The 15,741-nt window shown below is 35.5% G+C and overlaps 1 protein-coding gene and 1 long non-coding RNA gene across 4 annotated transcripts; both read right to left on the reverse strand.

The window, feature by feature from the left end:
• Positions 1-1,889: 1,889 nt before the first annotated feature.
• Positions 1,890-5,679, reverse strand: LOC115929135. 3 transcript variants are annotated; one of them, XM_030997425.1, is made up of 3 exons: positions 4,904-5,679; positions 4,200-4,266; positions 1,890-1,957 (listed from the first exon to the last, which is right to left on the reverse strand). In XM_030997425.1, the coding sequence occupies exons 1-3, from the start codon at positions 5,305-5,307 to the stop codon at positions 1,931-1,933; spliced, it is 498 nt and encodes a 165-aa protein (XP_030853285.1). In that variant the 5' UTR covers positions 5,308-5,679; the 3' UTR covers positions 1,890-1,930. The 3 variants fall into 3 exon arrangements, 2 of the variants coding, with proteins under 2 accessions (XP_030853285.1, XP_030853284.1); XM_030997424.1 differs by having other exon boundaries at positions 4,179-4,266; XR_004066334.1 differs by lacking the exons at positions 4,200-4,266; positions 4,904-5,679 and adding an exon at positions 3,558-3,871.
• Positions 5,680-7,218: 1,539 nt separating this feature from the next.
• Positions 7,219-10,771, reverse strand: LOC105445720. The gene is made up of 3 exons (XR_004066427.1): positions 10,675-10,771; positions 8,966-8,997; positions 7,219-7,565 (listed from the first exon to the last, which is right to left on the reverse strand). It is a non-coding gene; the product is annotated as an uncharacterized LOC105445720 (long non-coding RNA).
• Between the last annotated feature and the right edge of the window lie 4,970 nt (positions 10,772-15,741).

Here is a 15,741-nt window from a genome sequence, read left to right on the forward strand (position 1 = left end):
ATCAAATGCTGTTCTAGAGTGTTTAAGTTGGCAAGTTCTTTTGGGACTTGATGTAATTGTAAATTATTTATGTTTGCTTCTCCAGGTACTTTTCCAGACTGCAACTTTCTGTGACAAGTGTGGCATATCCACAGTGATGATCTGGCTGACTGGCGTATTTGACATTCTGATCTACATTCTGAATTGCAAACATGCAAATATTTTTCACTTATACATGTCTGAAGTTTATAATTGGTCTTCATACATTTTATTACTTGGTTCTCAAAGAGAAGTTTAAAGCAAACACAGCAAACAAATTCTGGACCATGAGAAATAATCTTCCTAAACTCCTGTAGTACATTATCAAACTCGGACATTTTGAATGTATTAACTAGAGCTCTTTTAAGATTCTGTTTCATTACTTTTTGTCTATATTTTTCTATTTTTTTATATTTAATATTTAACGTCATCAGTTTCTTTTCCCTTAGTTTGTTATCTTTGTATCTAGTTTGGGACAGGGTTTTCATAGCTGTCTTGTGTTTTTGTTTAAAATGCATATCCTTCTGGTATCTCTTTCTCATAGTAGCCTTTTTTTGTTGTTTAAAAATGCATATCCTTCAAGTATCTCTTTCTCATGCTTATTTTCATAGAAGATTTTTGCTTTTGTTTAAAATTCTTGTTGTTATGGTACATATGCTTTATTTTATTTCGCATGGTGGTTTTTAAATTTTCTTTGAACTGTTCATTTGTCCTATATTTCTGTTTATTTAAATTAAGAGCTTTTTGTTTATACTGTTTATCAGAGTGATATTTGTCTTTCATAGAAGTGACCTGTTTTTTCCTAAAACTTGGATCTTGTTTGTACTTTCTGTTCTGTCTTTGTTTGTTATAACTTGCCTTCTTTGAATTACATGATGAATCATTGTCTTTCTCTTCCCAGTATTTTTGTTTTACTTGATTTTTTTTGGTCATTTTCCAGATTTCATCATGATGATATTTATCCCTCTCCATAATTGATCTCTTCATTTTACGTATGTTTGCATTGAGAACTTGCTTTTTTTTCTTACTACTTCTGTCTATTGCCTTTGTCACAGCTCGTCTTTCTCTCAGTCGCTCTTTCTCGTCATTCCTTTTTTTATTATAAGTTTTTCTTTTACGTTTCTTCCTGGAATTGTCAGCATTTGCAATTTTTTTTGTTTCAGTAGTCTTTCCTTGCTTGATATTTGCACATAAATTTCCACTTGTTTTCTTCACATCATCCTCTTTTCTTTTCCCCAATTTAGTTTTTCGAACTTCATTACCAAGGTCAACATCGACTTTTGCATCATTTTCAATGTTACTCAATTTTCGTTTTTTGCTTAAAGTTGAGTTGGACTTCTGAACTTTGTATGCTAGATTCAATTTATTCGAGTCATTTGCACACTTGGTACAATTTTTTGAGTCTCCTTTTTGTTCATTTACATATTTTGTCTTGATAGAGTCATTTCTTTTCAGAAGACAACTATTATTCAGCTGTGGTTCCCTTAGTTTTGTTAAGGTAATTGTCACACTCTTCAGTTTCAATTCCTGACCGTTATAATGTACATCATGAAAGATTGCTTCGTTTGCTTTTTCAGGGAAGAGAAATACATTTGGGTTATCAATCATCTTTTGTGGGGAAACACTCTCATCCAATATTTGAACTTCATCAAAGCTTTCACAATGTATGGAACATCCAGATCTTCCAGACTGACTTTCACTGTGCGTATTTGACGAAGGAATTGGATTACAAACAAAATCCTGTAACTGTGGATAGCCTTTCAAGGTTTCATTCTTACCGGAAGTTGCTTTAGCACATACACTAGTTACTTCATATTCGGTGTGCAGGGGGCATCCCATTGATTTTGCTAACCTCATGCAATGCTTGTACACACCTTGCCAGCTTTGAGTACGAAGTACAACACTGTGTCCGTTACAACTCAGGAAACCTCGACTGCTTCTGGAATGTGAATCAAATATAAAGAAACCATCTTGACCAGATAATACAATGAAAGTACTTCTAGCAAATGTCACAAAACATGCATCAGAATCAGTACAGAGTTCTTTTTCGAGTGCTTGCTTCAATGTCATCGAAAGAGACTGGGCCAACATCAATTCATCTCCATCTAACAATCCAGTGACTGGTTCACGGCATACTATGTTAAACAATTCATTGTACGCATCCAAATATTCAAATAGATCAGATATCAATAAGTATTGGTTGTCGAGTGAAGTGGATCGCCGTATGTAACAGTATAATTCATTACCGTTATTCAAAATCCTGTCTAGATCTGTACTTTTCCAATCATTGGCATTTTTTACCTTGCTATACAACAGTGCAGAAAGTGAATTGGTAACACACTGCTTTCCACTTAAGTCACCAAATCTTGTATCACCTTGATTGAATGTCCCTTGGGCAACAAGCGTTATTTGTGTATCGACTCTCGTGCATTTGTCTTTGTGATCACTTTTAAGGGTTTCATTCTTGGTGTTACGTTCGTTGTGAACGACTGATTCAGACTGATTACTTGCACACTGTTCATATGTCATGTCCAAAAGATTTGCAGTACCTTTCCTCTCATCGTGATTTATCGTACCAGTTTCCAACGTGAGCCTACGTTTTTTTCCCTTTGGATCAACATGGTTTTGAAATGTTTCAGGAGACTTATCCACTACTTCATCAATTTCTTCCTCTATCTGACACTTGGATCTACACTTCTTGAACACATGCTTTACTTTAACATCAGCCTGAATTGATGGACATGGCAAAGTTCTCTTTGACGTTCTATCTTCTTTAGTTGTTCTTGTCTGTTCTAATGAATTGAAATTGACAAAATCTACAGATTCAACAACATTAAAATGAACTTTTCCTGTGTACAGTATATAAATTCCCTTATCAGATGTTACAATATTTATTCTTCCAGGTTTCTTTGCAGAGAACAATTGCCAACATTGTACTTGGTCATTGTATGAATAAATATCAGTATCGATTAAATTTGCTAAAGCGCTAATTTCAGTGTCTGTAGCCCACGTTCCGTCTTCCTTTATTCTACGTTTCAAAACATATTCTCTGACTGTTCTATATTCTTGCCTCAATGTATTACTAAACATGTCCTTGGTTTGCAATAAATGTTTCACAGTGGCATTTCTTAAAATTGCATGATTACGCTCAGTTCCAGAAATTACATAGGAAATTGCACGAAAGAAACAATTGCCATCACCAGTAATTTGTTTACTCTGTAAAGGAACTCCAATACAGCTATTTCTATCTAACCTTGAATCACAGCCTTTGCCTATATATCTGATATTCAGTTTTGAACAAATGTTCTGTTTGTTATTATTCTGGAGGGGTACAAATTTGAAATCTTTATCTGGTCTATCACGTAATCCAAGATCTGCTACAAATTCAACTTCTGTTTCTGTTTCATCAGTACATGTGTACATATTAGCATCTATTGCCTTTTCAATGTCTTCATCTTTGATATTTGAATCTGAAGAAGATTCTAAAGGATTCCTTGAATGAGCATGATCATTAAATGACATATCAGCATTGTCTGTACCATCTTTTACTGTATCAAAGCTTCTATTCTTCAGGTCATTGTCAAACACTGCATCTTCTTCATCTGAAACATATGAAATATCATTTTTCATCATATCATCATTTTCCAATACCGATTCACAGACATTGTCTACTGGTTCATTTCTGGGCATATCTTTTGGTCTATCACAAACATTCAAAGGCATATTGCGTTCTGGTAAAACACTTCTATCGAATAAATCACATCCAGGACTTGTGTCTGTATCACTATCAGATTCTATACAATTTCTTGCACACGAACGTTTCACTGGTATATGAACATCACTGCCACTATCATCGTCCATTTCAATTTCCCTATTTTCATCAAAATTTGATTTCAACAGATTATTCTTTGAATCGTCCTGCAGAACTCCATCTGAACCTTTGTTGTCTTTGATATTGCAAATATGCTGGTCTGAGTGTTCATCATTTTTACATGTATTTGGATCAAGTCCTTGGTCACTTGCATTCATAGATTTCTTTGTATCCAGCTTCTCATTCTTTACTGCTAATTCTATTCCTTCATCTCTGTCAAATCTAATCTCTGATTTATCAGAAGAGTGATTTCCATCAGTGCCTTTTTTCCCGGCTTTGGAAGACTGACCTTTCTTGTTACTTGCTCGACCTTTCTTGTTCTTTGCTTCTTTTCTCTTGCCACCAGCATGAACTCTGTACATTCGGAAATCCTTGATCTGTTCAAAAAGATTACGAGTGCAGGCATGAATATCAACACATGAATCTGTTCTTGATCGAGATGGCAAATAACCTGCTACGTCAGCACAAGATCGTGTCTGCATCGTTTCAATTTGCACACAGGTCTCACTGTACAATTTCATTGAATGTGGGGATTGCACACTGTATGCATATATAGCCAAAAGAGTTTCTACATAAGACTGCAAACTGACATCTTCTCTTTTCACATTCTTGTTTTCCTTACATACATTTTTCTTTCGGTTTCCATTTTTTTTCTCATGACTTTCATAGAATGTCTTCATTGCTTTGCCAATGTAAGTCACACCTGGTTCCAAGACTACACCATTCACTGATCTTCTCTTGCTTTTCCGGTCTGTTCGATGATCAACTGTTGATTTGGAATACAATTTTTTGTCTTTTATTTTCTCCATCCATTTTGTCTTTCTTGATTTTACAGTAACCCAGTCATCAGCATCATCTTTAAATTCTTCATTTCTCAATTGTTCATAATCTGATTGAGATGGATTTTCTCTGTCTACATGATCAGGTTTACATCTGTCACAGTCACTCATTTTCATGTCATCAATACATCGTTTTTCAGGCAACATACTGGGTTTCTTCCCCTTCTTTGCATACCTCTTCTTTGATCTGGTATATTTCCTTCTGTCGTTCTTAGATGATTGGGGCAAGTCAGTACTGCAACAGTATTCATCACGTTCTTCATCAAGGACTTTGTATCTATTGAAATGAGAAGGGATGCATACTTTATCAAACATGCGATGAGCAATGTTGTTATTGCCACAAAATGGACAAATCCAGATCAATGTCAGGTCACTCAGTCTGTCTTCACAAGGGAATCCCATACATGTCACATGAAAATGCTTACTACAACAGTCACATCTTGCATCACTTTCATTTTCTTTGATTTCATTGTTACAGATACAGCATTCATTAAGCTCTGGGTTGGTCACCAATGCACAACTAGTCAGTATATTCATGATTTCATCAAGTGTTTTCTTAAATTCAATTGTATCCATCATGGTAAATTTTGCTTATATACTTGCAACAGTTCTGGTTAATAATTACAAGTCTACAATTAACGGTTCTGTAACTTTGATATATAATGTTCTGTATATATTCCTTACTCCAATAGTCTTTTATTTAAAGATTCCTATTGTGAATTATGAAAAACTAATCCTTACTGATATTAAACTCTATGGTATTTCAATAGCCTAGCTTTATATACACTAGCTCGTACTGTGTTAAGGAGCTATAATGTTTTTGTCTCAAGATGGCGTTTTTTATTAAAATTATGAGTAGGTCATTAATAGCCTAAATGTATTGTAGGCCTATATAAGTTCCCAAATTGCTAATTTCTTTGTTCCTCTCTCTGCAAACAGGTTCACTTTATATCCTGACCAAAATATCTTTCTTATTCTCTTTCAAATCAATCAACCTCACTTATATTTCTAAAACTATATATATATCCTGACCCAATCTTCTTTCTAACTCTCTCTGCAATCAAGCTTACTTTTATTTTTAAAATTCTGAACACTATATATCGAAGGATTTCTTTCCTTTTCTCTTTACAATCAACCACGCTCACTTTTCTAGGACTCTATATATTGACACAAATTTTTTGTGATTATGGTCTTATCAAGTTCTAGGAATTAGAATTAAATTGCTTTCTCGCTATGGTTCTTCTTTTTATTTCAGTTTGCTTTTAATTCCTTTTAGAAACTGCCAATAATTTCTTTCTAATTTACAGTAATTATGTCTTCTAAAATGGCAATACAGTCTTTCAAACTTGCAATATTGCCTTCTTCACACTATTTTGTTCAATCTTCTTTATTCTTTGCTGTGTATACGCTCTTGTTACTTTCCCAAGATTACTAATACTACTGTTTTGAATTCTAATAGAGGTCTTATCAAGTTCTAGGAATTAGAATTAGATTGCTTTTTCTCTATTGTTCTTCTTTTTATTTCACTTTGCTTTTAATTCCTTCTGGAAACTGCCAAGAATTTTTTTCTAATTGACAGCAATTTTGTCTTCTAAAATCGTAATACAGTCCTTAAAACTTCCAATATTATCTTCAACGACTACTTTCCAATCTACTTTACTCTTTAAAATGTATACCTCTTTTTTTCTTTCCCAAGATTTACAATATTACTGCTTTCAACTGTAATTATGGTCTTATCAAGTTCCAGGAATTAGAATTAGATTCCTGTTCCTCTATTATTCTTCTTTTATTATTTCAGTTTACTTTTAATTCCTTCTAGAAACTGCTAATAATTTCTTTGTAATTGACAATAATTATGTCTTCTAAAATGGCAATACAGTCCTTCAAACTTCCAATATTTATCTTGAATGACTACTTTTCCAATCTACTTTACTCTTTAAAATGTATACCTCTTTTTTTCTTTCCCCAAGATTTACAATATTACTGCTTTCAACTGTAAGTATGGTCTTATCAAGTTCCAGGAATTAGAGTTAGATTCCTTTGCCTCTATTGTTCTTCTTTTTATTTCAGTTTACTTTTAATTCCTTCTAGAAACTGCCAATAATTTCTTTATAATTGACAATAATTATGTCTTCTAAAAATGGCAATACAATCTTTAGAAATATTCTGTTCCAGTTTTGATTCGATTCAAGTTTCATTCAGTATGTTTCAGATTCAAGGTTCAAGATAGTTCAAGTTCAAGTGCTAGTTCAAATACAAGTTCAAGTGCAAGTTCTTTGGAGAGTTCAAGATAGTTAAAAATAGTTCAAGATAGTTCAAGATAGTTCAAGATAGTTCAAGTGCAAGTTCAAGTTCAAGTGCTAGTTCAAGTGCAAGTTCAAGTGCTAGTTCAAATACAAGTTCAAGTGCAAGTTCTTTGGAGAGTTCTTTGGAGAGTAAACCCTCGCGATGTAAACAGAATAGCAACACTCATTAACTGTCCAACAGTAAGAGCTCTATTCACCTCTGCCTCCTTGCTTCTGTCTCAGTAACTGTCCAACAGTAACAGCTCTATTCACCTCTTCCTCCTTGCTTGTCTCTCAATAACTGTCCAACAGTAACAACTCTATTTACCTCTGCCTCCTTGCTTCTCTCTAAATAACTGTCCAAGAGTAAGAGCTCTATTCACCTCTGCCTCCTTGCTTCTCTCTCAGTAAATGTTCAACAATAAGAGCTCTATTCACCTCTTCCTCCCTGCTTCCCTCTCACTAACTGTCCAACAGTAAGAGCTGAATTTACCTCTGCCTCCTTGCTTCTCTCTCAGTAACTGTCCAACAGTAAGAGTAGATCTATCAAATCTGAAATGGAAAGATTCAAACACCACATTACATCCCAAACTGCTACTTAGACCGAAATCAATAACTTTTGTAAGAACCAACAGTTCAGAAATAATGTTAATATCAATATTTTGTTTAGGTACAGTACTTCAATGCATTTTCATTTTAAGCTCTTTTCCTGTTTCAAATTGTACCATTTCTGTAATGACATTATCATGGGTGGTGGCACAACATAAATTTTTAACTGACCAATGTCTAAACCTCATCTACTTTGTGGATGACTTTTCAGTTTAAACAAGGCATTAGCGATGTTGTGTCTCGCCCACTTGTGAAAATAACTAGAATATCGCAATGTCCATTGCCATCTATAAGAATTGTAGGGCCTATCGCAAGCTGATTTTGAAATATCTGCCATAGAATGCAACATCCCATAAACTTTGAGAAGGGGTATTACATGATATGCTACTGCCTTTCACCTGCTTCCACTGCATCTACTCCCTCCCCCTTTGATACGAGTAAAATTATTGCATTGATATTTTACATGTGTGAAGGTAAAATGTGTTTGTGTTTGTAGTGTAGCTGAGGTTGCAGGTAAACTTTAACGCTTGACCTCAAATGACTTTTGACCTCTCTATGTGCCAATGTTCAACCTGTGACTCCCCCCCCCCCCCCTCCACCCCACACTCCAGCAAAACATAGAGAGTCATAGACAGAAATAACCGTCTGGTGTGGGTCATTTCTTTAATCAAACTGACATTTGTTGATTAAAAGCACTAGAAATAAAAAAAAAAAAAAAAAAAAAACAATTGCATTTTATAAAAAACCAATATGAATATATTACAAAAATAAATACAAATAGTGAGCCCTCATTCAAGACCAGTTTTGGTCATGCGATTGCATTGCGAAAAAAACGTGAAATCGATCACAAAAGGTTTATCATCTAGCATATACGGTAAGTATTGGTGTGTACTGAAAGGTTCTGGATCATCAAAATGATGAGAAATTTGACCCAGTCATGGTAAAGTTACAAGCACTGTACACAGAAAGATGTATATGGGACTATGCGACACATGCGCGATATCTATCCACTCCGGATAGATATAATAATTTACCAAATATATCAATTAGTATCAAAATTTGTATCATCAGGTATTAGTCAAAACATATTCTTTCACATGATTGTTAAAAAAAGGTACCATTTCATTTTTTGAGAGGGGGGCTTTTCCAAAACTGGTCTATACCTTTACTGACATAATTAAAAGTAACTTGGTAGTGTCAAAAAGTTATATAGAAAATTTCTTAAAGCCATAGCTTTCGTATTCTGCATTCAATTGTTCCCAATTATGCGGATCTGTTTCATTCCATCATAGCTTTAATTTAAAAACTACTTGACTTCAGCCTTTCTAAGCATATCAACTTACTTTCTGCAACTCTCTCTTCAACTCTCAGTAACCTAAAATACAAACAAAACAAAACAAAAAATTACATTTAATAAAATACCAATATCAATATATTACAATAAATACAAATAATGAGCCCTCATTCATAATGCTTAAATGACATAAATAAAACAAGTCAACGCAAAGCATAGCATCCCCTCGCAGGGTACATACTGGGAAATCAAACTAAGGCCATGTTTTGATGCCATGTACTTTCATATCAAATTTGATTAAAATCCGTCAAACATTACTAAAGTTATCGATATCAGAAACCAGATTCGCATATTTAATGAGCTATGACCTTTGACCTACATACTCCGAAATTGAACTTATGCTGTGTTTTTATACCATGTACCTTCATATCGAATTTCATGAAAATCCATCAAATAATACTAAAGTTATCAAACAGAAACCAGATTCACATATTTAATGAGCTATGACCTTTGACCTACATACTGGGAAATCAAACTTAGGCCGTGTTTTGATGCCATGTACCTTCATATCAAATTTCATTAAAATCCGTCAAACATTACTCTAAAGTTATTGATTTTAAACCAGATTTGTACTTAAGGCACACAGAAGGAAGGGCTTCGACAGCGAGCAGCATAATACAGCTCGAAATCGCTGAATATGCACGACTCGAACAAACAGAGCCCTTCTCAACCTCGTGCATATTCAGCGATTTCGAGCGATCGGCGCTCGATAGCCTGAATATTCATATTTTCTTTGCCACTGCCGCGCATGCGTACCTTCTCATCGCTATTTTGAATCAACGCTGCGACATGGAAGAATCGTTGGTGTAGTACCCCAAATTAACCTTTTTTTCCCATCGAAGACTTCTTCAAATTATACATTCAAGTGATTGGAGTTGAGCCCTGAGGAGTCGTGCACCCTATGATGTAAAAATTGTAAGTACTCCCTTTGCAGATTTAACGATAATATCACCCAATCGGCTGTTTTACTAGCCCCCAAGAGAAACCAAGGAAACCACCCGAAGCTCCGACGCCTGCGGCGCCGGTGTTGGAGCTTCCCGGAGTTAACAGGGGTCTAGATCCCCTCCTTCTTTGACTTTGGCGAGGGGATAAATATTATCCCATGACTTTTACAAGCCGATCGCCTGTCAGCTGTGACCTGTCTAATTATCAACTATCAAGATATTCATGATTGGAATTAGAAATTAATAGATCTAGACTAGATCTAGATCTATGATCTAGGCCTATAGTCAGATATAGTAGATCTATCTAACTTTAGATCTAGTAGTAGTAGGCCTAGATCCCTACCGACTTATGGTTTTTAATTTATAACACTGACTTAGATCTAGATCTAGAAACAGGTCTAGACCTAGATCTAGACTAGGTCTACAGTCTACAGTCTATTGGGAGAAATGAGTATGGTAAAACCGGTCACTCAAAGTCAGTTTGAAACACTTCCTTTTCGTTTTTCGTAGGGCTTCAAAATTCAATCACAATCACATGCACTCACTGAGGCTGAGCTGATATGATAACACGCAGACCCTATATAGGCTACATGTAGGTCTAGATCTATAAAGATGTATCGCATCTCAGACTTGATTTGTAAAACTGCAAACATTATTATAAACAAAGTCAATGCCTTTAAAAGTTTAAATACACTCACACACTTATGCGATAACGCAAAATCTCTGAATACAATAGCAACAACCGAATTCTTACCAAAACTAAGCTAGCAATCAGCACAACAACACAACTAGTCTAAACAGCTAGCAGTACTCAGCAACTCATATGACCATGATCATGAGTGTGCATGCAATTCGAATCGGCCAAAATCTTGGTCAGATTAAATTCGCCCTACAGACAATTCGCCCAGTATATTTCTCGCGCATATAATTTCTCACGAAATGCATGATTTTGCGTGTTATAAGGGAAAAGGAATGTCAAAACAATGGATATCTGATACCTTGTCGTTTAGGCCATGTAAAAAGAATATACATGTTTAGCGTCCACGCCCGCTTCCTTTTTGGGGGCCGCCTCCTATAATTTTTTTTGATTTTTTTGATTTTTTTGATTTTTTTTTTTTTTTTTTTTTTTTATTTTGTTATAGAAAAAAAACATAAAATCTCGGCGGCCATCTTGAAAAGTAGCCCGACTGACATGGAAAATGTACCGAGCGGCAATTTTGAGCGGCCATTTTGAAAGAAAAAAAAAAGAAAAAGGGCCTCCTCCTTCCTATTTTTCCAAAAAACAGGACGCTAAACATGTTTTTTTTTTTTTTTTTGGCCTTATTCTATTGCTCCTAATTTTCTCTAGCTCTTTCCGTTGCCTAGCTTTGGCTAGCTTTGTATTCTTATTTCACGTACGTATACCTACCACCATTTCCTTATCCTCCCGCTATATCCTCTCTCCTTCCAAGACATGCGCATTTCTGATTCCTCGATCTTTCATCCCTCTGTCCAGCTCATGTATTTTTACATGACTATAACGGACCGTCTTCCTCTTTCCTTCTCTTTATTTATGTCTCACCATTTTTCATTTTGATGACGTCATCATAGTGAAAATTTCGATTAAATGCGACATGTCAGAATTTTCGTAATTTGCGTGTCATGCCTATCGAAGGTGACTTTTTCTGAAATCTGGATTCTACATTCCTGTCTTTTGCGAGCAATATCGCCATTATTTCTGCTTGGTTTTTGTTGATTTTTGAGTATGTTGTAGCTGAGACTATTTTTATCTAAATGTCCCCTCATTTTTTCAATCAGATGTCAGGATCGATCACGCTCATGATCATCGTTATCATAATGATGATGATGATCATCATCATGGTCTGAAATCTGGATTCTACATTCCTGTCTTTGGCGAGCAATATCGCCATTATTTCTGCTTGGTTTTTGTTGATTTTTGAGTATATGTTGTAGCTGAGACTATATGTTATCTAAATGTCCCCTCATTTTTTCAATCAGATGTCAGAATCACGCTCATGAATGATCATCATCGATCACTATCATCATGATTATCATCAATATCATCATGATCATCATCATCATATGGTCTGACGATGATCATCATCAAAATCATCAGGATCATGATCATGATCATCAACATCATCATCATCATCATTAACATTATCATTATAATCATCATCATCATCATCACCATTACTATCAAGATCATCATCTTCATCATCATTATGATCATCATTGTTTACATGTACATGTCAATATAATTTCTCTATATGGGAGATGACTTTTTCTCAAATCTGGATTCTACATTCCGTTCTTTTGCGAGCAATATCGCTGTTATTTCCACTTGGTTTTTGTTGATTTTTAAGTATGTTGTAGCTGAAACTATATGCTATCTAAATGTCTCCCTCATTTTTTCAGTCAGATGTCAGCATGATCATGATCATCATCAATATATCATCATCATAATCACGGGCGTCTCCAACAGTTTTTCTTCTTCCCTTTCTTTTTCTTTTTGACCTTTCACTGTACCATCTCCTTTGAATATTAACACGTACAATCGCAAATAATGTAATAAACAACCATATTTATTTTATTATTACCCTATTATCACTTGATCCATTACTTTTTGCGTGTAATCCTTATGGGAGATGACTTTTTCTCAAATCTGGATTCTACATTCTTGTCTTTTGCAAGCAATATCGCCATTACTTCGGCTTGATTTTTGTTGATTTTTTAGTATGTTGTAGCTGAGACTTATACTATCTAAATGTTCTCTCATTTTTTTCAGTCTGATGTCATCATGGTCTGTTGATAATCATAACATCATCATGATCATCATCATCATCATCATCGTCATCACCATTACTATCAAGATCATCATCATCATGATCATCATGATGATCATCATTGTTTACATGTTATTAACTTGAAGGCAGACCACCTTATTCGTCTTCGTGACGAATTAAATTCTAGTTTTGTAGCTGTTATTGTATGTCCACATTCATGGGTGTCGATCCCGGGGGGGATGGGGGGGATATATCCCCCCCAATATTTCAGGTGGGGGGATGGCCTGTACAATCATCCCCCCCCCCAATAATTCACCATCAAAAAAAAAATGAAGAGAAAAATGAATGATGAGAGCCCGATGAGAGTAGTTAATGGTTATTACTCGCAAGATGACCATCAATATACACATTTTGCTATCTCATTTTCATAATACATACATATATACGAAGTAAATAAGACAACCGTATATGAGACAAGAATAAATTGAATTCTCGCTCATACGGCTTCATCAGGAATTGATGAATTTATTCAATTTGTTCAATCAACAACATCATAGAAATGCAGTGCGCCAAATGCAAAGACGCAGCGTCAAAAAGCAACGAGCTAAATGGTAAGCGCGAGGCCCAAAAGTAGCAATCTGCAATGCACATCAGACAATCCTGGAAAGTGTAAACATAGATGAACTCTGCGACGATTTCGTTATGAGATCGGAGACAAGGAGAAAGATTTTCGGACATTAGTATGACTTATAAAATAGTTCACTAGTTGTTATGTTGTTTCCGTTCACCCTTTTTAAAATTCATGTCATTGTATCTTTATTTTTATTTTTTTCACTCATTTTATTTCCTGACATTTCCTAAAACATTTTTCATTTTTGGAGTAAGATTATTATGTCACAACTTATTTGTGACATTTTCAGTGGGGAAACTTAATTCAGACAAGGATTAATATAGAGAACAGTACAACGAATCGTCTTCTTTCTCTAATAAGTTAGTGAAGAGGGGAAAGCTGCTAGGGGGGGAACTGAATTCAGACCTGGATTAAGAGTAATAATCTAATGAAACGTTAGAGCTTCCGCGCTACGCGCGGGGGAAGGGGAACTTGATTCAAACATTAAGGATTAAGAGTCAAGAATGGTACATCGAATCGTCTTCTTTCTTCAATAATCTAATGAAACGTCAGAGCTTCCGCGCTACGCGCGGAGGAAGGGGAACTTGATTCAGACAAGGATCAATATAGAGAACAGTACAACGAATCGTCTTCTTTCTCTAATAATTCGGGGGAACTGAATTCAGACCTGGATTAAGAGTAATAATCAAATGAAACGTCAAAGTACACGATACAACATATTATCGTCTTCTTTTACTAATAATTTAATGAAACGTGAAAGCTTCCGCGCTACGCGCGGAATGGGCGAAAATGAATACAGACAAGGATTAAGAGTAATAATTTATTGAAACGTTAAAGATTCCGCGTTTCGCGCGGAAGGGGGGGGGTAACTGAATTCATGAAGGACACGGTACAACAAATCGCTTTCATTCTCTAATAATGTAATAAAATGTGAAAGCTTCCGCGCTTCGCGCAGGAATGGGCGAAAAGGAATTAAGACAAGGATTAAGAGTAGAGAATGATACATAGAATCGTCTTCTTTCTTTAATAATCTAATGAAACGTCAGAGCTTCCGCGCTACGCGCGGAGGAAGGGAACTTGATTCAAACAAGAATTAAGAGTTGAGAATGGTACATCGAATCGTCTTCTTTCTTTAATAATATAATGAAACGTCAGAGCTTCCGCGCTACGCGCGGAGGAACTTAGGGTGCAACTTGCCACATGCTTCTACCTCTTGGTTGCTTTTATTCATTGCCGAAAATATTTTGGCACCTATCATCCCCCCCAACCACGGATACAAATCGACACCCTTGTCCACATTGTACAATAACGACTAAATCATTCGTACCCTTACCAAGTTTTAAAATTTATAAGTATGTGATTACATGGTTTGTCCCCATTTATGATTCTTGATAATGTGACATATTAATGCTTTTAGGCCCTAATTCAACCAGTTAACCTTGCATTCTTGAGTTACAAAAAAGAACCCAGAAATATCAAATTTACCAGGGGTATGAATAATTAAGTTGTTCACTGTATACGACATGGACCGTAATGTTACTAATCAACTTGATACTTAGGCCTTAAGCATGTGAAGTGAACCTTCAATACAGCTCATAATTTGCACGTCAGCTAACGTGTGAGAATGCTTACTATTAGACCAGCAAGGACTTTGAAACAGATCATTGATATTTACTCAATTTCAATCTAGGATCCTAAGGGTCGAATACATGAAGTTTGCCTTTAATTAGATGAGTACGTCTTGTCACCTGTGGTACATATTTATCAGTGGAAACTCCATAGAACATGTGCGAAAAGGGAGTGTGAATCTCTCAGATTGGATTGTTACAGTTTTACAAACCTTAGCTTATTCTTATTTTGGAGGACGTAAAATATACCCTGAGCTAAGCAGCCAATCATTTTCTCACTATTCTAACTAACTAACAGTTTCTCTCTCTCTCTCTCTCCCTCTCTCTCTTTCTCTCTCTCTCTCTCTCCCTCTCTTTCTGTCTATCCCTATGCTGAAATGAGAATTACTTCTCGCCTAAATTCGATATCTCCACGAAGTCAAATTTGTAACTTTGTCCTACCCTCCTTTGAGGTAATGTTTTGACTTTGAAGACAGAGGTTCGCTTTATACAGCCATATTTTAGCCAGCTCAGTCAAAGTCAAGTTCTGACTTTGAGGCCAGTGTTTGACTCTGTACTGTACTGTATTGTACTTCAGCCAGTCCCGCGTGCTGAAAGTGTGATTGACCATGATCGTGACTTTGAGAAGCTGCCGCGCAATTTCGAGTGGCTAGCTGGCTTTAAGATAAGGAAAATATTTTCAGGGGCCCGGGCCTAACTCCCATTTTGTGTAATTCCCATTAAGTCTACTTGCTATATAGTATTATAATCATTTAATCATAAATAATAATAATCAT

The sequence above is a fragment of the Strongylocentrotus purpuratus genome, unplaced genomic scaffold (genome assembly GCF_000002235.5).
Source record: "Strongylocentrotus purpuratus isolate Spur 01 unplaced genomic scaffold, Spur_5.0 spur5_scaffold_4, whole genome shotgun sequence".
Taxonomy (NCBI): Eukaryota; Metazoa; Echinodermata; class Echinoidea; order Camarodonta; family Strongylocentrotidae; genus Strongylocentrotus; species Strongylocentrotus purpuratus.